General features: G+C 32.5%; 1 protein-coding gene across 1 annotated transcript; it reads left to right on the top strand.

Annotated features, from left to right (window-relative positions):
- The first annotated feature begins 212 nt into the window (after nt 1–212).
- LOC134532339 (uncharacterized) lies at nt 213–24876 on the top strand. The gene is made up of 2 exons (XM_063368764.1): nt 213–274; nt 23626–24876. The coding sequence occupies exon 2, from the start codon at nt 23631–23633 to the stop codon at nt 24858–24860; it is 1230 nt and encodes a 409-aa protein (XP_063224834.1). The 5' UTR covers nt 213–274; nt 23626–23630; the 3' UTR covers nt 24861–24876.
- Nucleotides 24877–25389: the final 513 nt, after the last annotated feature.

Consider the following 25389-nt stretch of genomic DNA (forward strand, 5'->3'; position numbering starts at 1 on the left):
AACTGATAAGACAGACAGTTTTAGAGGTTATAAAAATACTTTAGTTACACATGATCGTTGATTAAGATATAACACATGTTTTAAAGAATTGAATTGCGCTAGCAATAATGCAAGGTCAAGCATATCTCTCACTTCAAAGAAAACAATAACTTCTTTTATTGCTTCAATAGTATCTTATTTTATGTAGTTTGATAACAACAAAAATAAGTACGCAGAATAATTCTATAACAGAATTAGTTGGGAAGATTTCAAGGTTTACTTGAGAAACGTTTTGGTAAGTTCGCTTTACAAGCAAACAGTTATAAAATATAAAGTATTAAACTTTATTTACGTATATTGAATAATAAATACCAGATGTTCAATAAGATTAGGACCGAAAATACCAGTTATTATTTCAATTTTACTCTGGTTAATAAATCGGTTATTTTATTTTATAATAAATTTAATTATTTTTTATAAAAAGTAAAGTTATATATAAACTTCCATTTCTTGAGTTTTACTGGTATTATTTAATGGTGGCTACCCGCAAATAAATAAGAATGCTTATTTGAAGCGCAGTTAGTCATGTAGATTGATTTTTTTAAATATATTTTACGTTGCAGTTTAATTCCTGCAGAAAATTTCAAATGTAACATAGAGTTTATTTTACAAAATACGGTCTAAGGGGGAAAAATATTCAAAATTACAAAAGAAATAAAGTAAACCTGTACACACCGATCCGAAATATTAAATAATGTAGGGGCCTACTTGTTTGTCAAACTTTTTTTATTAATATTTTGTATTACGATAAAATTCCCATCATATTTATTAATTAAAATCACTGTGAAAATTAACTGTTTAATAAATTGGGATTTTCAAATGATAATACGGATAAGTCGTTACTTGTTCGTGTATGTGTAAAATATTAAAGTACTTTTAATTAATATTTGACTTATTATGAATTTCAATTAAAACTGAAAATATATTTAATTCTGTTTTTAATGTAGTTTACCTATACAACATACAATAATTTATGTACAGCAAATAATAAATTTATAAATTTCAAAATAAATTGTAAGGTCTACATGGCTAAACAAAATCATTGAATTATTTATATAGAAAACTTATATGAACAAGAAACAAATTATTTTAATAAATGAGGGTTTTTGTAGCAATAAGCTAAATATTATTTATTTATTTTGTCTATTTTAAATACCCATTATATTATATGACACATTATATTACAATATATTTTATAGTTTAATTTAGTATATAATATTATTTTCTGTAGCAGACTATTTTACAACACACTTCTTCTAACAAAATATTACGGCATAAAAATAAAACATATATATAAATTTTAATGTAATATCATTTTTAAAGTATGTTTACGATGAACGATTTACACCCTCACTATTTAACCAAGACTAAAATTTAATAATATTCACATACAAACACGTTCTTTATTTTACGTATGTCACATGTCAGTTAAAAAAAAAAACTATTTTTGAGTAATTTGTTTTATATGAACGAAGCACTGGCGTAACGTAGGGGGCGCATCATTGTTCCCAGAATTAAAGGTTTTAAAGAAAGAACATAAAACACTAACCACAAAAGGGCAGAGCACAAAGCATTCCCAGATATTGCTAAAAGCGATTGTGACACTAGGACCAATTCGCCGCGTGAACCTAGGCTATGCATGTCAGGCACATGACTGTCAAGCCCTCATAGATGTGGCTCACTGGGGCCATTTAGAGACACGGTAAGATTACTGAATAGTGACCATCCGGTAAATGACTTTCAGCATCTCCTGTTTATAATACAAAATGTAGGTCTATGTATTAAGTAAAAGTTATTTTTTTTTTAAATTTTATGTTTTTAGTATAAGATACCCTACTTTGATGCCGGTGCGAGTTGTTGGTGTCGATGGTAACCACCTTGGATTGTGAAGCAACGGCAGCCATCTTGGCTGACCTTGACTTTGACCTTCAAAATTTGCCAAAAATTTCAAAACGTTTGCCCAAATTCGCCAAAAGTCCCAGTTTATTGGAAAACATTTCGAGAAAACCTCAAAAATTCTGCAAAAATAAAATTTACTAATTTCGAGAAAAAACAAAATCCCTTTTTCAGGAAAAATGTTCCATTTGGTCACAAAAAAATTCTGATGGCTTCAGATTTTCCCAAAGCAGCTTTAATTTACCATCGACAAGCTGCCATTAGACACCGAGGTCATGATCTCGACCATTAGGATTTCATAGCCGTCATTTTGAATTGTGGTATCACCTTAGCAATTGTAGTAATGGCTGCCATTGCGAAAATCCGTAATTTTATCAGAATATTATGGGAACCATTTTTAAATTGATTAAAATATTTAAATAATTTGTTTCAATTCAAACTACGCCAATTTGAAACTATGACATTACGTCCATCATCTTGAAAATCCGAAACTATTAAGCAAAAAATAGAAAAATATAAAAATTTAAAAAAATTTGTAAAATTAATTAAAATTTTACTTAAAAAACCTTTCATTGAGCTCGGAGTATTTGGTTAGAAACCGGTGGGATCTAAAAATGGCGACGGATCCTTCCTCCATGGAAGGCACAGGCAGACTAACATCTCACCACCATTATCAAGGAATATATTACGGCCATTCCGACCTCACATACACCATTTTGTATTCTGAATTCTCGTACACCATTTCAGATATAACACCACAGCAATTTTTTTTTTTAGATTCTGACGTAATGTCCGCCATATTGTTGTCCTCTGTTGAAGGCCGCCATTCTGAATTATGTCACGACCGCCATTTTAGTTTCTTTCTGTTCTGATGGAGAATGAACTTTTGGATACCGTCATCTATGTTTCTGCTGTTTTTTTCTAGAGAGCACCAGCTATGGCCTATTGCACGTAATGTTGTTGTTCATTACCTACCAGAGCTGTTATTTTCCTTATAAAAATTTTTAATTTAATATTTTATACAAAATACTTTGGAAGCACTGGGATTCAAACCATGACAGCTCCGACCTCTGGGTTGGAAATCATACGCCCCTAACTGCAGACCCATCGAGGCCTTTACAAGACTGAGGATTCAATAAGGTATATAAAAAACACATATTCGGACATGATTTTTTTTTTAATTTGAACGAATAATAGCATCGCCTGTACGAGACCAAAATACCATATTTTATTTTGCAATATTTTCTACCAGGAGTGATAGTGTCACATAGTACACACATCGCCTAATAGAGTGCGCTGCCATCATCTTGTTTTCATTACTCGCTACTAGGAGTGCTAGTACACAAAATATGTGCCAGAGTACACTGCTGTTACTGTAGACACTGGTTATTTTTTTACTCGTAGTAGTATTTACTATCGTGGCGTCCATAATCTTGATGGCCACCTGGAACACCATTTAGAAAATGTGTATTTATTTAGCAAAAAAGTTCGAAATATTTTCCTAACATAATTAAATTGATGCTAATTGGAAAAAAAAATATATTTAGTTTTAATTGATTAAATGTTCTTCGCTCGATTTTTGTTTGATTCAAAAATGTTAATACTGAGTAAATATTTGTTCAATAATACACAGTGAAAAATACTGAGAGTAACATAAATTATATATCTAACAACATCCATAATCTGCCGATGCCATCTTATATCGGGACATGTGTCATTTTGCCTAATTTTAGGCAAAACGCCGTTAGGCATAACGCCGTTAGGCCAAACACCGTTAGGCCAAACGCCGTCAGGAAAAACTCCGTTAGGCATATCGCAGTTAGGCAAATCGCTGTTAGGCAAAACGCCGATAGGAAAATCTCCGTTAGGCAAAACGCTGTTGGCTAAATAAGAGTTAGGCATAATGCCGTTAGGCGAAACGCCGTTAGGTGAGGTAAGGTTAGTTTAGGTTAGGCAAAACGCCGTTTGGCAAATCGCCATTTAGCAAAAAGGCCATTAGGCAAAACGCCGTTAGGCAATTCGCCGTTAGGTAATTCGCCATTAGGCAAATCGCCGTTAGGCAATTCACCGTTAGGCAATTCGCCGTTAGGCAATTCGCCGTTAGGCAATTCGCCGTAAGGCAAAATGCCGTTAGGCAAAACGAGATTTTTCATCATAGTAACATTTTAGGCAAAACGCCGTTAGGCAAATCACCGTTAGGAAAAACGCCGGTATTCAAATCGCCGTCAGGCATAACTCCGTTAGGGAAAACGCCGTTAGGCAAATCGCCTTTAGGCAAATCGCCTATAGGCAAATAGCCGTCAGGCAATTCGACGTTAGGCAAAACGCCTTTAGGCGAAATGACTTATGGCAAATCGCCGTAACAAATTCATGTTTAGGCAAACCGCCTTTAGGCAAATCGCCTGTTACTCATCTTATCGTCATTTTAATATCTATAACTATTTAGCTAGAAATTCGTGGAAGATTCGAAAAATTATGAAAATAATCACTCAACGTTTTTACTATTTATTTCATCGATTAACTCCTCGGATCAATCATTCTATGATCCAATAATTTATAATAATGTTAAAAAAAAACACTATTAAAAATAAAACATACTCAAAATCCTTAAGTGAAGCTTCAATTCCTCAACTACCATCTTTCAGTAAGCCGAAGAAGAATAATCGTCGGGAATCTTGGAAATTTGTAATAATAAACATATAAATTCGGAAACAATTCTTCAAATCATAAAATAAATCACCTATAAATGGAATAATTTATTCAATTTATTTCATTACTTGGTTCGTTCCTTTTTGCTAATGAAGTAATTATTGCTCTTATTTATGTATTTAAATAATTATTTCATTAGAAAGAAGAACTCATACTACCTGAATAAATGTGTTTCTTGATATCACTACGCCTACAATGAAAGATATTATCGCTGCAGTTTAAAAAAAAAATAGAGTTCAACCTAGAAACATATTGCAAAGTGTCTACAAAACACAAACGCCGGTCGTGTTCATTGTCAATAATAAAGAACAAGCATCTCTGAACAAGGAGTCGAGGCCAAATATAATGTCAGGTATAAAGACGAATGGTATCCAAAGAGTGTGTTCTTATTGGAAAATATCTTTTATTGCTTTCAAACAAATATGATAAATTTCAAGCAGACATGACAAAGCCACCGAATGGTCTGACCTATAGTAAAATAAAATCTATAACAAGAAAATGGGACATATTACTAAACATCATTTTATACTAAATAAAGGACTAAATCCCAAAAGAATATTTTATACATACTACAAGAGCAAGATATGCTGAAATATAGAATCTTCAGTTTTGACTACATTCATGGCTACGCATATTTAACGAAAGGGACACACATTTTGTACAAACACACAACTCATTAGGAATATGATTTCATCACAGGAATACGATCTTATCACAGAAATACGATCTCGTATACGTTATATGAGCTAAAATTCTGTCGCAGGATACGATCGAATACATTCGCGTAAGATACGATCATCGGGATACGACTGGTTGGATACTAAGAGAACTCGACTTAGTTGGAAATTATATTTCGATAAGTAAAACTATTATTTATGAATTAAAAAAATAATCTCTATTTTTAAATTTTTATTCACCTACATTTCAAATATATACTCTACATTTCTTAGTCCACGAAGTATGGAGGCTATTTCTTTGATGTGCCAGTAGTGTCCTCTACAAACCGATGCAACCAACAGCCTCAGACTATCAATCTATATGTTATGATCTTCCTATGACTGGTTATCAATCACTTATTTTGCCGCTACCATTTTCCATGCATGTTTATTATTTTTAAGAGCACTAAAATCTTCCGTTTTAACTCTAGCCTCAAACTCACCATTCTCATCACCCAGTTACTGTCATAATGTTGATCGGAATAATTTAGTTAAACGAATTGTTTCCATTGGTATTACCTCATTGCATCATCACAATCTTCGATCTTGGGAGCTTCACAATAAATTATTCTATATTGTTCTCATTTTCTGAAAACTGTCGTTGCCTTAATTGTTTTTATTAATATTATTTAATTCTGCAATCAAGTAACTGAAAATCCATCAGAGAATTTGGTAGGAAGATCAAATCCTCCTTGACTCATCTAAGGAATCTTTTCATCACTTTCTTCCTGTAGTACGATATCTTGTTTCTGTTTCTTCGCTACTTGAGTCTAAATAGATTTCTATGCAGACGATGCACATGTCTAAATGTGATGAACTTTATTTCAGTAGACGAAAAAAGTAACTTTCACCTATTTTGATGGTTATTTTATTAATTATCGCTGCGTCCCAACTGAAAGCCGCAATTTTTGCAACATGATATTTTCCACAAATGACTCTTGGCTCTATTTCCTTTCTCATGACGTCTAGAATAATTGTTTGTTTTATTGAAGGAAATGCCACAGTGCCGACACATATATGTTGACGATAACAATATTGCTTTTGGAACCATGCTGACTGATCTTTATATGTTATCAAAATCGTCTGCTATAGTTCAAAAAGAAAATGATGAAAACATTGTAGAACACTCTGTCTTTCGAAAAAATTTCGCCAATATTATAGTTTTTATGTGCATGCATTTATATATATTCCAAAGAGAGCTAATTCATATCATTCAAGAATTTTATTGCAAGTAGTTCCTATTCCTGCCAACAGATGTCACCATGTGTTGTGTTGAGGTTAATATTTATTTTTAATGTGGGATGCGGGTTGTTCTCTCAAGGTCGTTAGGCTTCAAGGAATAGGAAATTCGTAATATATTATAGTGTTTCTCAGCTGTCTCAATGTATAGTAATCGACTCAGTTATATATTGCTGGGATTTGATTCCGGATGCTACCCTAAGTATTTTTCGGAGTGACTGAGTATCACCTATACTGGGTTGTCATCGAAATTCGATTTCGTAAGCGAGTTCATCTATGAGAAGGTACTCTGCGGTAAACGTTATTTCCTTTGTACGAATAAAGACTCCTACAAGATACCTTTCTGACGAAATAAATTCTTTGTCGCTGTGCCTACCATAGAAGTATAATTTTTCGATACTTTGAATACCCTCCAAACAGGCCATGTACAATGTTCGGCGTACAGGCCAAGTGTCTTCGGATCACGAAGACAGGCCATGTACAATTGCAGCCGTTTAGTTTTGTGCTAGAACTCTAACCTTGTTGAACAAATGAGATGTTTACAAACTGACAGAAGTTCTTGGGAATTTTTTTATCATAATTTTTGTGGTAAAATGATATTTATTTCTCAAAATGTACTTAGGTTTTCTCCGTGTGCTCCCGGTTATTCCTAGCGATAATTTGGCTGTTATTCTCCGAGTTGTTCTGGTTACTTCTGAGAAAACAATCTCTGATTTTTCTTGCTTATAATAATACATGCAATTTTGTTTATAGTTTCCTTTATTAGGGAATTTCTTTACCAAATAATTACTTAAATAATTATTTTTATCTTGATGAATTGAGACAAAAAATGATTTATTTCACAGACAATTACTCTGTCTTAAAATAACTGACGAAAACACTATCATGCCAGAAGATTTCCCTTCCCCTTGAGGTATAGTGAAGCCTTTCTTCTCTTGTGATCGTGTGTCGCATCCCTAAACTCATTAAACAGAGTGAATACCTGTACAAAACAGCGAAAAAAATCATTACTTTATCGATTACTATGCCTTGAAACAGCTGTGATACACTATCATGCAAGATGATTTCCCTTGTCCTTCATGTATAGCGAAGTCATTCTTCTATTGTGACCGTGAGAGAGTATCTCACATCCCACATAAAAAATAAATTATATTTACCTTCTCGAAACATGTGGTGACATCTGTTGTTGAAAAACAGAACTACTCCGCTAAAAGTTTACCAAATTTAAAATAACTCTCACTTATGAAATATTTGAATGCATACATAGAAGTGCGATAATTTTGGCGAAATTTTTTCTAAAGTAATAGTGTTTTAACGTAATTTGATTATTTTCTATTTGAAATATAAAATACGAATTTGATGTCATGTCAAGACATTTCAGCATGGTTCCAAAAGCAGCTGTGACATCGTCAGCATATATGTGTCGGTACTGTGGCATTTAGTTTAGGTACTAAAACCAACAGTTATAGACGTCATGAGAAAGCAATTGTGCTAGAGTCCTTTGCGGAAAATGCTACGTTGCGACAATTCGTGCTTTAAGTTTGTACGAAGTTATAAATTAAAAACACATACCAAAACCGGGAAGGTACACTTTTTTCGTCTAGTGAGAAAAAGTCTGTTTTTGTACTGAATTTATGTGGAGTTGGCCAAAATAATCAAACCTGGACATGTTCAGCGCCTGAATTTAAATAAAATTATATTCTGGAATAGTAGAAACGGCACCAAGATATATTACTACAAGAAAAATGCTATGACAAGTTTCCTAGGATGAGTCGAGAAGGATTTGATCTTCCTACAGAATTCTCTAATGGATTTTGTTATTATAGCTGAAGAATACAATAATATTACTGGAAACCGTGGCAGTAACAACGGCTTTGCAGAAATTGAGAACAATATGGAGGACTTGTGAAGCTACCATTACTAAAGATTGAGATGATGCATTAAGCCCAAAACGATGGAATAACATGTTAAATTAAAATATAATTATCAAGCTTATGATCGTCACTGGGACGATGATTATGTTGACTTTGAGGTGGTGTTAAAGCAGAAGACTTCAATAATATTAAAAATAACAATAAATATGCAAGGACGATAATAGCAGCAGAAGATATTGATTACACGGTATGAGAATATCTTTATATATATATATTTCTTGTGTGCGTGTGTATGTCACTGAACTCCTCCTAGACGGCTGGACCGATTTTGATGAAATTTTGTGTGTGAGTTCACGGGGATTCGAGGATGGTTTAGATTCACAATTGGATATTTTATCTCGATTCTGAGTTAAGAAAAACTAAAAAAAAAAATACGCTTAAAAGCAAAAATTGCAGCGCATTATTAGAAGCCATTAAGTTTTGTTATTGTAAGGAACTAAGTAGAGTAAGAAAAAAATAAATATCCTGACAGCTTATAGCGTCGCCATATTTGTTTCATTTTTCAATAACCTTTTTGTATATTACAATTTAAATTGCAGAAATAAAATCATGTTTCATAGCCACACAAATAGTGAGGATGGTTAAGATTCACAATTGGATATGTTATCTCGATTCTGAGTTAGTAAAAACTAAAAAAAACACGCTTTAAAAGCAAAAATTGCAACGCATTATTAGAAGCCATTAAGTTTTGCTATTGTAAGGAACTAAGTAGAGAGTAAGAAAAAAATAAAGATCCTGACAGTTTATAGTGTCGCCATATTTGTTTCAATTTTCAATACCCTTTTCGTATATTACAATTTAAATTGCAGAAAAAAATCATGTTTCATAGCCACACAAATAGTGAGTGTGTGTCATTTCTCTATGTCCACGAGGTCTCGCCGCGTCAATTTTCTCCTTGGAGCGAACCCGTCCGCTTAATTAAATAAACAGCTTTTATCGTTGAATGATTTCATGATTTATTTAATGAAAATATGCTCTCATAAAAAAATTAGTTAGACATTCAATAGGTGTCTTTCTCTCACTCTCTCTCTCTCTGAAATGTATGTAGCTTGCTCGCGGGTCAGTAATGCAGACAATCTTTACATTCTAGCTCAAGACGGAAAAAACAGTAAATGTGGTTTACAAAGACATTTTATGAAGTGTCTTCCCGTCATTACATTTGAAAGTAGAAACATATTTACTCAAAATTTAGGTAGTAACATATTTTTATTGCAAAGACTGAAATAGAGGTGAAAAAAATTATCATTTGTGAACATAAGAAAACTACTACAACTGTATCAACTGTTATGTTATAATGATTAAATTTCTAAATGGTGCAAGATAATACAAAATTCCATGCGGAAAAAGTCGTGGGCAACAGATACGTATAGTTATAGGTGTGGGGCTATGCATGCTGATTTTTCATATACTGCATGGATGCGAACATGTAAGAATAATCTATCTATCTTACTATAATAAAACAGTACTTTTTCTGTCTGTCTGTACGCGATTTTGATGAAATTTTGTGTGTGAGTTCACGGGGATTCGAGGATGGTTTAGATTCACAATTGGATATTTTATCTCGATTCTGAGTTAAGAAAAACTAAAAATACACGCTTTAAAAGCAAAAAAAAACTAAGCATTGTTGATAATTAGCCTCCATGGCAACAGGCTTTTGCATTGTTGTTGCCTTCTGCGTAACCATGGGAAAGGTTTTTGGTAACGGCAGTGGCGTGCCCAAGAGGAGGGGTATGTATAATGAGAAGATACAAAATGTCCAGCGTAGAAATACTTACCGCCATATCCATATCTCACAAAAAGTACATTTGGGCAGGACAATGTCTGTCGGGTCCGCTAGAAAGATATATAGAGAGATAGAGATATAAATAGAAAGATAGAGAGAGTTATAGAGATATACATAGAGAGATAGAGAATTAGAGAGATAAAGAGAGATGCTTAGTATAAGTTTAAAAAATTACAAAAAAAAAATTGATTGAGGCATTGCAACGCATGCCGGGCATTATCTAGTCCTAATATATAAGTCTACAGGTTAAGACATATATTTGCCATGCTTAGTGGAGGAAACAAGTCTCACCTCAACGAAGTAGCCACCATACCCCGTGAACTACGAAATGCAAGCTACATAAAGTAATGACCTATCTTACCTGAATGTATATTAAAATGAAAAATTAATCAGTTGTTTGGAATTTAAAAACGTATTCTTTTAATTTTATGTTATCTGATTTCCACAAAGACTGAGTTGTCAATGTATCGTATCATATAATGCCAGTCGTAATCTGTCGAACATATCCTACCAGTAATATCCTTTCGTATACCGCAACAGATGGTATCCCTCTGATAGGATCCATCCCTATGTTGTATCCCTGTGATGATATTGTATCCCACTGATGAGATCGTATTGCCCTGATGATATCGTATTTCTCTGATGAGACTGTATCATAGTATACCTATGATGAGATCTATACCTCTGTTGTAAACCTATCTCTCTGATGATATCCTATCATACTGATAAGGTCTTATCCCTTTGATGAGATCATGCTCCTCTAATGATATTGTATCCCTTGAATGATTTCATATCCTACCAGTTAAATTATCGTCAAAATATGCGTCTTTTTGTTTAAAAGTACATAGTCAATTCATCGTCCGGACACAATATTTAATGAATTACAGCCTCTTGTTCTTGTATTATATAAGAACCATATAATGGGCCTGATAGTCCAAAAAATCTGGTCTGCTTGAAATAGATCATTACTTGATTGAAAGGAATGAAAGTATCGAAAGAATAGGTCATCGGTTTCGTATAATCATGGCCTATACGCCTGAAACTGTACCTACATGTCTTGGCTTCGTGGTCCGAGGACACTTGGCCTATACTCCTAATACTGTACATTCCTAGTGGAAGTTTTTTGAACTTACGAAAAATTATACTTTCATGGTAGGCACATCGACGAAGTAATAGTTTCGTTGGACAGGTATATTTTTTGGATTCGTTTTTCGTAGAAAGAGAGAGATTAATAAACTCCATGAAAGATAATGGAAACAGAATTTAAAATTTAATTTAAGCCTCTGTTATTGTTAACTGACCAATAATCGAACCAAGGAGTAAAATCTAGCGAGTAAATATTTTTTTGTTAACCATTTTTTTTAGTGATTTTTAGAATTTTTTCCCAATTTCTAAGATGGCGGCCTAGAATACTTTCAGGATAATGGACATAATGACAGTTGACTGTATGGTGATACTGCACTGTTGCGGGTAAAATTAAAACTTATACATTGCGCCCTCTAGCAGACGAAAACAATATGTCGGATTAAATATGGCGGCCTCCAGCAGACTAAAACAATATCACGGTCATGATTTAATACTTTCTGACATATCTGCCTTGGCATTTGTGGGAGGTTTTTCTGCCGTTGGCTTCTTTGGGGGAATATTACGTCGGCATTGTTTCAACGGTTTATAACCGAGGATTCAATGACTCGAGTTAGTTTTTATATTAAAATTTAATTAATTATTATTCTTTAAAAAATTTTACCGATGCTCTAGCATAATAATTACAGATTTTCAGGATGTTGGCCCTATTCAGAAGTGCAACGTTCTAGAATCTAAGATGACACGTAGTATTTGTAATAAAATGTTATTAATACTATTTTGTTATTAATTTTAAATTATATCCGAATTTCTAAGATAAAAGTTAATAACTTCCAATATGGTGGCCGTAAATAAAATTAGAACGCTCAGGAGTGAGTCATTCGATTCCAATAGAAAATTTTTTTTGGTGTATTGACGCTGTCATGTTGAGTGACCACATTTGTAAAAAATATGTGTCAGATCCTTACAAACGTCATAGAACTTTACACACATACACGCACAGCTACTTAGGTTGTTTTAGTTCTAATAATTATTATGATGCAGGTGTGTTTCTGTATATAAATTCCCATATATGTATGTGTGTGTGTTGGTGTGTGTGTGTAGTAACTTGGTGATTGAATGTTTTTATAGTAAGAATATTTATATTTACTGCTATAATATTGGTATATTATTTTGCTAGATAACATTGTACCAAAAGAAATAATAAAATTATTGTACATTTTGTGAAATAGTTACAAGTATTCCAATAATTCTCTAGTGCAAAAATATAAAATTGACATACACTTATATAATATACAACATTCTCAATAAATCAAAACACAAGACAACATTTGTTTAGCCAGCACTTTACCAGATTCAATTTATGAAATATTATTAGGATGTCTGCCCTAGCTTAGCAAACTAAATGATTTTATATCTAAAAAATATACAACAGTTTGTTCTGTAGAATTTTTAAGGGTCACAAAATTATGTTTAACGTCTAAATTTCTCAATACTACCTTTTTTTTTTAATTTCCACGGATTTGCTTTTATCAGTAGAGATAAGATATACTATCTTTACATCTGGGTATTTAGAAACAAACATCCACTTATAAGGTTTGTATTTTATAGCTTACCACAGTTGAGAAATCGTAATATAATGTCACTGGTTAGATAAAATCAAAATAATTCGCAAAATCATTATTTGATAAAACACTTTCGATTTGATATTTGGGTTGAGAAATAAAAGTTTCAACAAACACCCAGACAATTATAATTACTCATCAGCTGTGAATTATCTACATCTTACATTTTGCTCCCAGAAAATGCAAAAAAAAAAAAAAAAGGCGAGCCTTTAATCTGAACATCATTCACAAAATAGGTCTCAAAAAGTAGCATATTTCCGAAATATGTCTTATAACTATTGTATACAAAAACAAGGATCAACAAAATAATGTGAACCTTTGAAATTGGCACTGCCAATATCTTGTTTCAACCTGGTGTGCTCAGATGTAACATTAAATAATATAATAACAATATTTTAGAAACTACAAACTGGAAATAAAATATTAGTTATAACGTTGTTGAAAAATTTTTTTGACTGCCGATGAATGCAAATAGTAATATTGAATTGATGAGGAAAAGTGCTCTGTCATAAATCTACAAGTCAGTTTGTACAAAGCAATTATCATTGAGGTAACAGTCTTGCATGCTGAAATACTGCCTCTTATGTCTATAGCGTTCAGTATAAACCTAAATAACACTTAAAATAAAGTTTTTAGCATAGCCTGAAAGATTTGTGATTGTACAATGGAAAAAAATAGCGGAAAACAAAATAGCTAAAAACAAAATAGCGGAAAACAAAATGGCGGGAAACAAAAAAGCCATATAAAAGACAGCGGATCAATTATGACCGCCAGGATTAAGGTCTTCTAAGTTGGCCGCCATGACGTCATATTCCAAGATGGTGGAAATCGGCTCCAGATCCTCTCTCCAGCTCTAGTTTTAGTGCCGGCTAAGCTGTAGGTACTACTAATATTGTTACTTTTTATTATTCCTAGACTATTAGGTGGCACAAACATTTTACATAAAATATTATATACAAAATGATCATGAATTGGAAACAATTGTTCCTTTATTTTGAGGTTTAATTTTGTTGAGAAGGATTTTCTTGTAAAATAGATTTTTTATTGATTTATAAAATTTACTTGCGTTTGTTTTACCTGTTTTTAGGTTCTCTGGTATTAACGAACGACCAAAGATTTGGATGGCACCGAGAAATTTTGCTCATGCTATCGCTTTTATAGTTTTTTTATAGCTAGACTGATTTTCATTTGCCTCTTTTTTTGTATCTTAAAGTCCTTCAAACTTTCATTTATATCCAAGATTTTTACAAAAATTTTAATCGAGATAATTTTTTTAAAATTTAGATTTGAGTATCTAATGATTATTTTCATGTTTAAAATGGTTTACTTTGTGCCGAGATTGAACTGAGTGGTACTGTTTAGCATGCTTCACTGATAATCAGTCAAACACCCATTATTAGAATGGATACAAATAAAAGTGAATCTCAGACAAAGTTCGAGGTCGAACATAGACTATTGAGCACTAACACTTGGACGGATCATAACCATTTAAAATTAGTGAAATTATTTCACTTTCACAAACAACAATTTTTAAAACTTGTGCTGCTTATTAAATATTTACATTGAAATGTGGCAATGGCTCCTCAAGTCGCTGCAATCGAATGTACCACTCCATGCGAATATTTGCAACAGTCGAGAAGAGATGAAAAATTCAAAATGTCGAAATGATACTGATCGATGGAGAAATTATCCTCAACTTACTGATTGGTTTGTTAACTTGAAAGTGTCTGCGTGAAAGGAAAATTTTTTCCAATAACAATAACTGGTGATCAAGAATTTTACACATCTGATAAAAATACAAAAAAAAAAAAAGACTGAAAAATATAATCTATTTCTTTTAAACCATTAGAATTTTATTTTGGAACACCTTGTTATATAGCTCAATTAGGTGAGCAATTTTTCTATAATTTTTTAATGCCTGAAGTTAAGGTATTTACTAACTAAAAAAAGACAAACAAAGGACATGGCTTGATTTATTGCGGTCTGGGGGAAATGAGGGGTTTGTTGTTATGACTGTCAGTTACAGTGACATCTGTGAATTGAAGGTGAGCTGAAGGCTGATGTTTAGGTAGGCAAGGGAGTAATGGTATTTGATAAAATAGGAGTTGAAACTGCTCTTTCAGTGTTAATGCATGATGTCCGGTTTGTTGTGGACTGACTACACATTCGAAGTAGGGGAAAGAGGAATGAATAAACTGAGGGATGGGTGAGGAGGAGGGGTGAAGAAATAAAATGGGGGAAAATGCAAGAGTTTGTTACAGTTATGACACTATGGCTCAAAGCTGGGATGACAATCGTTGAATAAGTCAAACTATAACAAAAGGATGAACCTACAGTGCTTTCACAACATTAAGTTTGTGTTCGGTTGGTTAAAACTGGCAAGACAAATGTTTGTTAGAAACCTCTGGAGCGGGTGTTTTTACAACCGAAAACGAGACAGTAGTAGTAACACCTGGCATACTGCCCTGTGGGTTTCGGTTTGGGTTTCGAATACTGGGAAGGCTGTTATCCATTCCGTAAAATTTTGTCGTTAATTTAAAAGCATAGCTGGGTCTTGTAGAAATTTATAATATATTTTATGAACATCTCATTCAGTTCTGTTTTTAATGAGTACGAAAATTTATCACCGTTAAGTTTCCATGATTAAAGCAAATGATAAATCGTTCAATATTCGTGGGATTAGTTTATCCTTCCACCTGTAAAAAAAACATATAAATCAAGGGATTTTAAATCAAGCAGTTTAAATTCACCTAGAACATTATATTTTAATTCTGGACTGAAGAATGAGAATTATATTGCATTGCCATATGAAGACGCTTCCATTGTGTTTGGACATTTCCTGAAGCATCTAAACTATGAATATGAAGTTAATAAATCAGCTCATCCTTGAGTAAATACTCTGGTGTAAGCGTGTTGTCATTACTAATACATACAGTTATATTCATCGTTTTTTAAACAAACTCATGTTCAAGTAAATATATAAAAAACTCTTAAAATTAAAAATAATTCCTCTAGAACTAGTGCTGAAAATAAAAAACTTAATCCCTTTTACGTAATACTTTATAATGGTATTCATAACAATGCATTCTCTTTTGTAAATATTGTTCACAATGACTCCTTATTCCAACAATCCTAAAATATTTTAGTTAAAGCTGCTCCCACAGTTACAAATTTAAAATTTGCACCTATCCTAAAGGTATGTAAAAATACAATATCTAACATGTGTCAAATATCATTCCAAAAATTTGTTTTATCTTATGTGTTACTAAATACTTAAGTTAGGGGCAAATGGAGATTAATTAAAACTAAAAAAAATTAAACCTGAATTTTAAATTTTTCCCAAATATCTTAAAATTTATTAACTTTCCTGAAATTATGGCTAAGATTTTGAATGCCATTGGAAAATTCAAAATTTACTTCTCCACATAGCCATTTAAATATTTATATATATTCATGTAGGAAACATACACATGAGGTGATGTGAAATGTAAAGCCGACCAGTAAAACTACTTACAAGGATGAAGAAAGTATTTTGTCAAGACTAAAATCCCTCTACGTATTATTTAAACAACTGCGTATTATACTTGTGCTGTAGACAGGACACTTCAAAATGTGTAAATGTATTTAGATGCGGTGAATCGCTGGAAAAGAGTAGCTCAGCAGAGTTTAAACTGCGTTGGTGATATTTTTGTGGGCACTTGGCATGATGCCAAGAAAACAATAATAAGTGCAAATGAAGTACACTGACACATCAAGAAACAAATCTACCAATGCCTAGCGAGGGAGTAAAAGTGAATAAATGTAACTATCAGGCCAAAAGGCAAGACTCTTAATAATAAAAGTGAAGTACACAATTACATAAATTACCAACAAAAATTAAGAACTTAAATACTATAATTTCAATTAAAGTAACCAAACTGAAACTAAAAAATAAACAAATAATAATTCGTGCCTATTGATAAAGCTGCTATGACTTATATGCATGTTCTTAAAATGGTAATGAAACTTTACAGTTAAAGAAAAAATTATCATATTTTTAGTATAATATTGACTACGAGCGCTGAAATTATTTTTATCGATCTTTAATAGTTTTGAAAGCTGTATGAAATTAAGGAATAAATATAAATAAAATTAATCTGTAAGTAACCCTTTTTAAAAATTTTAAATTTTATGTGTTTTAATAACTAAGATATTTGCTATAATATCATTCAATTCAAAACTTTGGCCAGTAAAATAAAAATAAAAATTTGCTGTTTTTAATTGTCTATAAAAACCTGATTAATGTAAATAAGTCCATCTACCTATAATTTAGTTTCAAATAAAAACGTTTTAATATATTTGTAGAATTGTAACACCTTGTCGTCTTGATTTTTTTAATGTTTATTTTTCCAGTATACATCCAAGATTTCTATCAAAAATAAATAAAATATTTAACGTAATTGTTACATGGTACAGTATGATAGCATACATAGTTATTTCGTACATGTTTGAAGCAGATTTCTTAATTTTTCAGTTTTGTTTTAACTGCAATTGGTGGTAGTTTTTGTTTACCATATTTTATGTGTTATAGACAATAAAATTTAAATGATTTTGCCAATTATGTATATTTTTTACCTAATTCATCTTGCTTTGAAAATAGTTTTTCTAGATTCAAGGACATGCTGATTTTATTCCTTCGATATGGACTATGGTTTTACATCAATTTTTGTGGGGGCAAAGCGAAGAGTTCCTTGCACTTTATTATCTCTGAGTCCATATATAAATACACTGGAAGATAGATGCTGACAAAACTCTATCGGGTCTTCTGTGTAGTCAAATAGCACGAATTGTTCAATGTTAGACTACATTCCTGTAGAATTTTGACGGTTTGCCCTGTCTTCAGAGCTGTTGTGTACATCTCGCCCATAAATCGATCGCATAGCTTAGTTAAAGACTTCCACCAATACTGTTTATTCCTTCTGTTACGTAAATATCATGGTCTGAACAACATACAGGAAGTCATTGCAGGGGTAATACGAGAGCTGTGGCCTTTCACTCGTGGCCATTTACACGCTATTGACTTGACTGTTCATGTTGATTAAAAGTATCTTATAAAATCTGTACATTTACTTTGTAATTCTTGTTGATTTCTCAAATTCGCTTCAATTATTCTTGTGCAAATCAACTCGCATATTTTCCCAGCTACCCTTCACTTTTTTTGGCATGTTTTCATTACATCAATTACGTTTTTTATTCCATTTTTAATATCTTCTTTCTTGTACCTATTTACAAAGCTTACGAAACTTTATCTCAAAATCATATACTAAATCACCTTAAATTTTAATATTTTATTTTAATTTTAACCCAAATCTAAATTTTCTTAACTAAAAAGTAATATTTAAAAAATAAATATATGTGAAAATATATTTTGGCTACGAATTTTCATATCTTATCAATTAACTAGACTTTGGGTTGGGGGAGGGGAATATTATCTTTAAGGCACTGCAGTAAAAGGAAAACACTTCATAAAGTGTTAATAAAAAGCAATTGTTCTGCCAAAGCATTTATATGCTTGGTATGTGAATTCCTGGTCTGTAAAATACGTTTCTGGCTGTTAGAATCCTTACATACAGGCTAAAAAATTAATTGAAATTACCATAATACTAAAGTCCAAAATTAGCATATTTTACTTTCCAACAACTTTTAAAAAAACCAAAAATAATAATATTTTTGTTACCACATTTTTTTTACGAACAAATAATCTCATTTACAACTTAGAATTTTTGGAATATCTTGACCCTCTTGGAAATATCCTTAAATTATTGATCAAGACCAGGACACCGAAAGATACAGCTTCATTCTCCTGTGGACATTTTGTGCTTCGCGAACTACCGGCCCTTTACGGCTTACTCTGAAGGGTCAAAGCTGAGCTAAAATTTTCATTATGAACAAGGATATCGTTATGACAGGCCCTTATTAGCCTGATTAAAGAACTTAGACTTATATAGCCTACACCCTGAAGTGCCGACTCGTTAAGACGAGCACGAGAAACCCGACTAATCCTTACCTTTTGGCATTGTTCCCTTAAGAATACTACATATATCCTTCCAGAGAGGTCTAATGCCACCTAACCAAAATTTTACAGTCTGAATTGTCACAGTATTGCTATTTTTATCACGAGGCGCCACGCATAAAACAGCGGTGGCGGCGCCAGCACAGGCTCGTTACTCAACCAACACCAGACAACTGATGTCAGGAATCCGAACAACATATGTGTATACACACCACCATCCCTTGAATTCTGGGTTGCGCCACCAGCTACAGGAGAACCAATCTAGGAAACCTCACAGAACCAGCAAAGCTAATAAAAATTAAGTTCGGTATCACAAGAATTTTTTTTTTAAATTCATCTGTAAAACTATTTGAAAAAATTAAGTTTTAATATATATATAATTAATAAGTAAAAACAAAAAAAGGATTTTTTTATTGATATTTTGAACATCAGCGAAATCCCATATTTTTAAAAATATACATAAATTTATAAATATATAAAGATGTATATTTTAGGGTAAATATTAACATAATAATATTTTAATAGTTAAACCTTCATCCACAATTATATTTACATCAAGAAAAAACGTAAAATGTTTGCATGAAAAGTTTAAAATTTTAATTTTTTTATTTATAAAATTATTTGTTCCACATTATTTGGAGACACCAATTGGAGGCATTTAAAAATAATCACAGTGTACATTTTTCCCAGCCGAATGTTAAAGCATCTGACACCAAAAAAGCAACCAAATAATGTATGATTTCTGATGATGTCACATCACAACCAATTTTTATTTCACACGAGCTTAAAACCCAACAACTTTTTCTGCGCAAAATTTACGTATTCCATATTTTTTGTAAAGGAGTGTCTGGTTAGTTAAAAAGTACTGTAATAAACAATAAAAAACAATAAATATTATGTGTGCACAACATTTAATAATTAACAAAATGTTTTAGTGTAGAAATTTTTAATGTGTTAACGCTAAGCCTGTTTGGATTTTAATTTTTATAATGTAAGCAAGTAATATAACTCCCGGTTACGTGTATTCACAAAAATTATTTGGCCGTGATTAAATCACACTTATGTTTTTTACCCCTTTCCAATAAGAGCAATATAAATAACTAAGTGTTAAAAAAATTTTTAGTAATCCCGTCTTTATCATTGAATTAGCAAAAAAGAAATTAAATTTAAGTTTTTTGTCCAACAGCCAAATAATGCATGACAGCCCTTTAAAGCTAAAAACGTAAGGTGCTTTATATCATATGTCTTAAATTTTCGATCAGTTATAGAAATATGATTGGTAATATATTTTAAATAACAAATATTAGTATATATTCAATAAAAAAATTTAGGATATAATTAAGAAAATGAATATAGAAACTTAAAAACAATAATGAATTTAAATTTAGTAATGGGTTGCTTCATGGTTTAATTTGCAAGTAGGGCCTTAGGAAATTAATGGGAAGGGTGAGCTGCGGCCTGAGAATTTTGCACGTATATGTAACCGACACGTCATATCTGGATGCGGTGCCCGTATTCTGTACAGTGCCCATATTTTGGCCTACATGCATAGAATAAGAAGAAAACCATAAAATATACAGAAAGTTTTCCATAATACGTAGTTTTGATTTTGATTTGTAACAAGCCACACCAACAGCACAAACATTTTTAATGTTAAAGTATTCATAGTCTTAAAAGTACACTTCTTCACTTGGGTTTTGGCTTACGATTTACACCATTCATGGGCAAAGTATGTCCCACGGGCCAAGTGCGGCCGTTCGGGCTACAATTACACATACGACAAAATGTATTTTCTGCGTAACTAGAATGGAATAACGTTTTCCTTCTCACTGCGTTTTAAGTACAGTATTATTGCATCTAATATTAACTAAGTTTGCACGCAAACTCGCGTAGGCGTAGTGCCATAAGAGATGTCTGTAGATGGGTAGCATGGCGATGTGGAATACAATGTGTGTGGCAGTGTTCATATAGGTGTCTTCAAGTCACCTCTGCGGCTGTGTGTCTGGCTTGTGTTTCTATAGTTTTGCTTAATTAATAGTGTTTTTTGACATTTTTTATTGTTAAAAAGGCAAGTAAAAAACGTTGAGTTGCCATATAACACTGGATTAAAGTAATTATTTCTCATTGTTTCTAAAATTGAGTTCTACAAAGCCTTCAAAAAATCAATTTTCCCAAACCTGAAAGCAAACGGTCAGAAGATAATTGCTATGTTTCCATCATCGTACATCTGTGAAAAGGTTTTTTCTACTATGAAGCTTCGCAAAAACAGCGTTAGAAACCGATTGACTGAGCACTACTACTGAGCTTCACTACTGGGAATCAGCCTCAGATTTTTCAGCACTAACAATGTATCTTCAGTAAGCAACTTATCTAAAATTTTCGAGTTGTTTCAGCAGTTAACAGGGTTACGTCTCTCCCGCTTAGAGCCTCTGCAGTCAACTTAAATCGCTGCAAACTTTAAATCAGATCTTTTATTTTCAAACTTTCTAAGTAGCTAAATTTTATTACAACTTCCAATATCAATCAAAGATGTATCCATACAAAATTTCAGGTTACAAAATCGTTATATCATAGCCAAAAGACTGCTCTAACGTGTGCGGCAGTATAAAATGCTTGTATCTTCTTTTACATGCTTTAGCATGTACATATCCTATTTAGTAGGCGATCTATCCTTCCTTGTTCTTCATAAGTATCACTAATGTCTTTGTCGTCTATATCTGACTATGAAATACATTTCAGTTTATATTTAATTATTGTGCGTAATTTTCAAACATTGTAATTGTAAAAATAGTACATTATCACGACGGCAAAGATGCCAATTTCGGTGAAAGATAATCCAAGGATCGAAAAAGAGATGCACTATACTACATATTTAAATAGAAGCAAAGTCTGGGAGCACTGTCCCGTTTGTTGGAGAACTATATCTCGAAGTAATTGAGCATTCGAACTAAACTAAGATCAAGTTGTGCACAGACGAAGTGTGGTGGAGACCGTCTCGAGAACAACTGCCTGCCTCGTACGAGGACAACACAGAGTTAATCTTGCCCGGAAGGGCACACGTAGGAGGGAGGCTTTGTTCCCAGTCCTTTCTACTAGATGGCATAGGGGGGGGGGGGTGGGGGGGCCCTCCACCAACGGAAGCCTCGAAGCCAAAAAAAACCTTTTTTCAGGGGGGGGGGGGTTTCAGGGCGACAAAATGGCGGATGACACTGAGGCCAGGAGAGAGGATAAGGGAATCATGCCGACGTCGTGGCGAGGAATGATTAGGGGGGCAAGGGGGATGCTGGCGATGCTGGGAACCGTGCTTACGCAGGTCGGATGCACAGCTTCGCCATGCATGTCTGGCGTGACGGGAGCGGGTGCATGCATGCCTGCGCCTGGTGCTTGAGATCATACATACGTGATGATGCAGCATGGGTGGCATGATGCATCTGGCCGCAGTGGCCTGGCCAATTGGTTAAAAATTAAAGATTAAATTATAAGCGCTACATGGGGTGCTTAAATTTAAAAAAAAACATTACAGATGAGCCACTTGATGCGCATTAAAAACATGAATAGATAAAAAGTGTAAATATATGCCAAGGAAATCCATAATATTCGGCCCAGTCGAGGTCATGATAGGGCTGTTAAGAAATGTTGCCCTTGTTTGAAAAAAAAAAAAAGAGAATTTTTTTATCAATTTTATGGAAATTTGACACTAAAATGTTCACCGTGAATTCATAATCCAAGATACGAACATTAGTTCTACCACCACGAGCTTGACCCTGTACAAGGAGCCCCTTTTATATAGCCTACTACTAATTTGATAATTGTAATACTTTTTATATTCTTATATTTAGTTTTTTAAGAATATATTCTTATACATAAAACAATTTTTATTTAATGAAAATTGCATTTTAATTTTACATGAATTTTTGACTGTTAAAATTATTTTACAAGGGCCAAATTTATTTTTATCTCATTACAAAAATTTTCAATCAAACAAATTTGTAAACTTCAACTATTTTATGGTTTTTTGAAGCAAAAAAAAAAAACAAACATGGTTATGTAAGATAATTGTTATGTAATATTTTTGAATTATTAACTTTTTGAATAAATTCATCTCCGATTTACAAAACAAAATATTGAAGAAAATTTCAACTAGCATAATATTTTTACCACAGTAACATGAGTTTATAGATATACTTATAAAAACATTTTAAACCTTTTACAGCTATTCAAGAAATTATCCACTTGAATTTCATAGGCCCACGATCATTATTAATAAGTTACTTTTAAAATATCTTTATATATTTTTTAAATACATCTCTGTTTAAATATAATTTTTGTATGTAATATTTCAAACATTGTTATGTTAAAAAATACATTTTATCTTTTCTATTAAATCCTAATCTTATTTTTTTAAATTTAAAAATAAGTAGTACCCTAATTCACTCGTGTTCTATATTAATGAAACTAAATAGTTTGTTCTTTAAAAAAAAATATGTTTAAATTAATTTAAGCTATATAAGTGGTAACAGAAAATTAATTTTTTTGTTTTTGTTTTTAGGAAGCATGCCGAAAGAGTGGGAACCAAACCTGCAAAGATCTGATTTGGAAGCACTTCTTGGCGAAGAAGTCATTGAGTATAAATCATCAAACCTTACTTCGTTGGGAGACAACTATGGGAGTACAATGCTCGCAGTCAGCGTGACCACGCAGTCAGGGAAAGAGTTGAGTCTGGTGGCCAAGATGTTCCCTAGGTCAAAAATGGCCCAGGAGCACTTTCAATGTCCTCTGTCCATGAGGAAAGAGATAGATATGTACATGCTCGTGAGCCCAGTGTTAGACAAGATTCAAGAAGAGCACTCTGTGCCACTATCTGAGAGGCTGCAGATATTGTGCAGCTGTCCAGGTGCGCGGTTAACGCTTAAAGGGTACAACAATGAACCACTTGCTGATTATAATTCTGTCCTGCTTCTGGAGAACTTGAAATCGCAGGGATACCGCACAGGAGACCGAGTCGCTGGCCTCGATCTGAAACACACGGAGATGGTGATTAAGTACCTGGCCCGATTCCATGCCACTACGTTAGCTGTTAAGTTGCAAAAACCAGATGTGTTTAGCAGAACAGTGCTGAAGGCGTGTGAAGCATTTAAAATAAGGTGGTTGACAAAAGAAAAAGATGAGGTTCGTGTACTGACGTTTGTTGAATCGTTGCGAATAATTCCTATTTGCCAACAGAATATTGACATTCTCAAAGAACATGCAAGAAAATATGTAGAATATTCACATAATGACACGATTGAAACACCTAAACAACCTTTCGCGACAATAGTGCACAATGATTTGTGGACAAATAACATTATGTTTAAATATAGTTCTGAAGAAGAGAGTGAGCCATTAGATGTTAAAATGCTAGATTTCCAAGTGGTTCGTTACGGATCACCAATATCGGATGTAATATTTTTCTTGTCTACAAGTACCGAAAAAGGTATTGTCTCTCAGTATTTGGACAATATTTTGAAACTTTACCACGACAGTTTTACTCACTGGTTAACAAAGTTGGGCTGTGACCCAAATATATTAACTTTAACTGAGTTTCAGGAAGAAGTGAATACTGTTGCCCCTTCTGAAGTAATGCACATACTTCTTTGGTTGTTTCCAATTACTCTCCACAAAGACCAAGAATATAGTATGTATTCGCCTCCTAACCAAAAACGTCAGCTTAACAAAGACTTTTTTGAAAAAGTTAGTGAATTAGTAACAGAATTTTCAAAGAGAAACTGGCTTTTGAATTTATAGAAAAATATAATTTAAATATATAAAAATATTAACTATATATAAATAGTTTAGGTAACTTCATGTTAGTGTCCACACATTAAGGACAAAACAAATTTTACAATTTTCAGATGCCAGTTTCCTTGAACAATGTATAAATATAAATTGAATTGTGCTTATTAATTTCAAAAATCAAAGTTAATATTGGAAAACCAGTATAAAAATTATTATTTATAAAATCACGTTTAGGTTAAAATTTAATTTCACACAAATATGACAAATACAACATTTTGAATACTAAAATTTGTATTAAGTAACTCATGTTTGTTATCATGGTAGTTATAAAGGTAAAAAAAATGTCATTGTTAGTGTATGCTATTTAGGCTGATTTTTAAATCGTGTATAATAAAACTAAGGTTTCATAAGAAATGTGAATAACATTTAACTATCAAGTTTATATGACTACTAATTATTTTTTTAACAACTGTGTTTGACTTCATAAGGACCTTATTTTATTTGTGTATTTAAATACTAAAATAAATTGATAAAAAGT

Source organism: Bacillus rossius, chromosome 5, assembly GCF_032445375.1.
Source record: "Bacillus rossius redtenbacheri isolate Brsri chromosome 5, Brsri_v3, whole genome shotgun sequence".
Lineage (NCBI taxonomy): Eukaryota > Metazoa > Arthropoda > Insecta > Phasmatodea > Bacillidae > Bacillus > Bacillus rossius.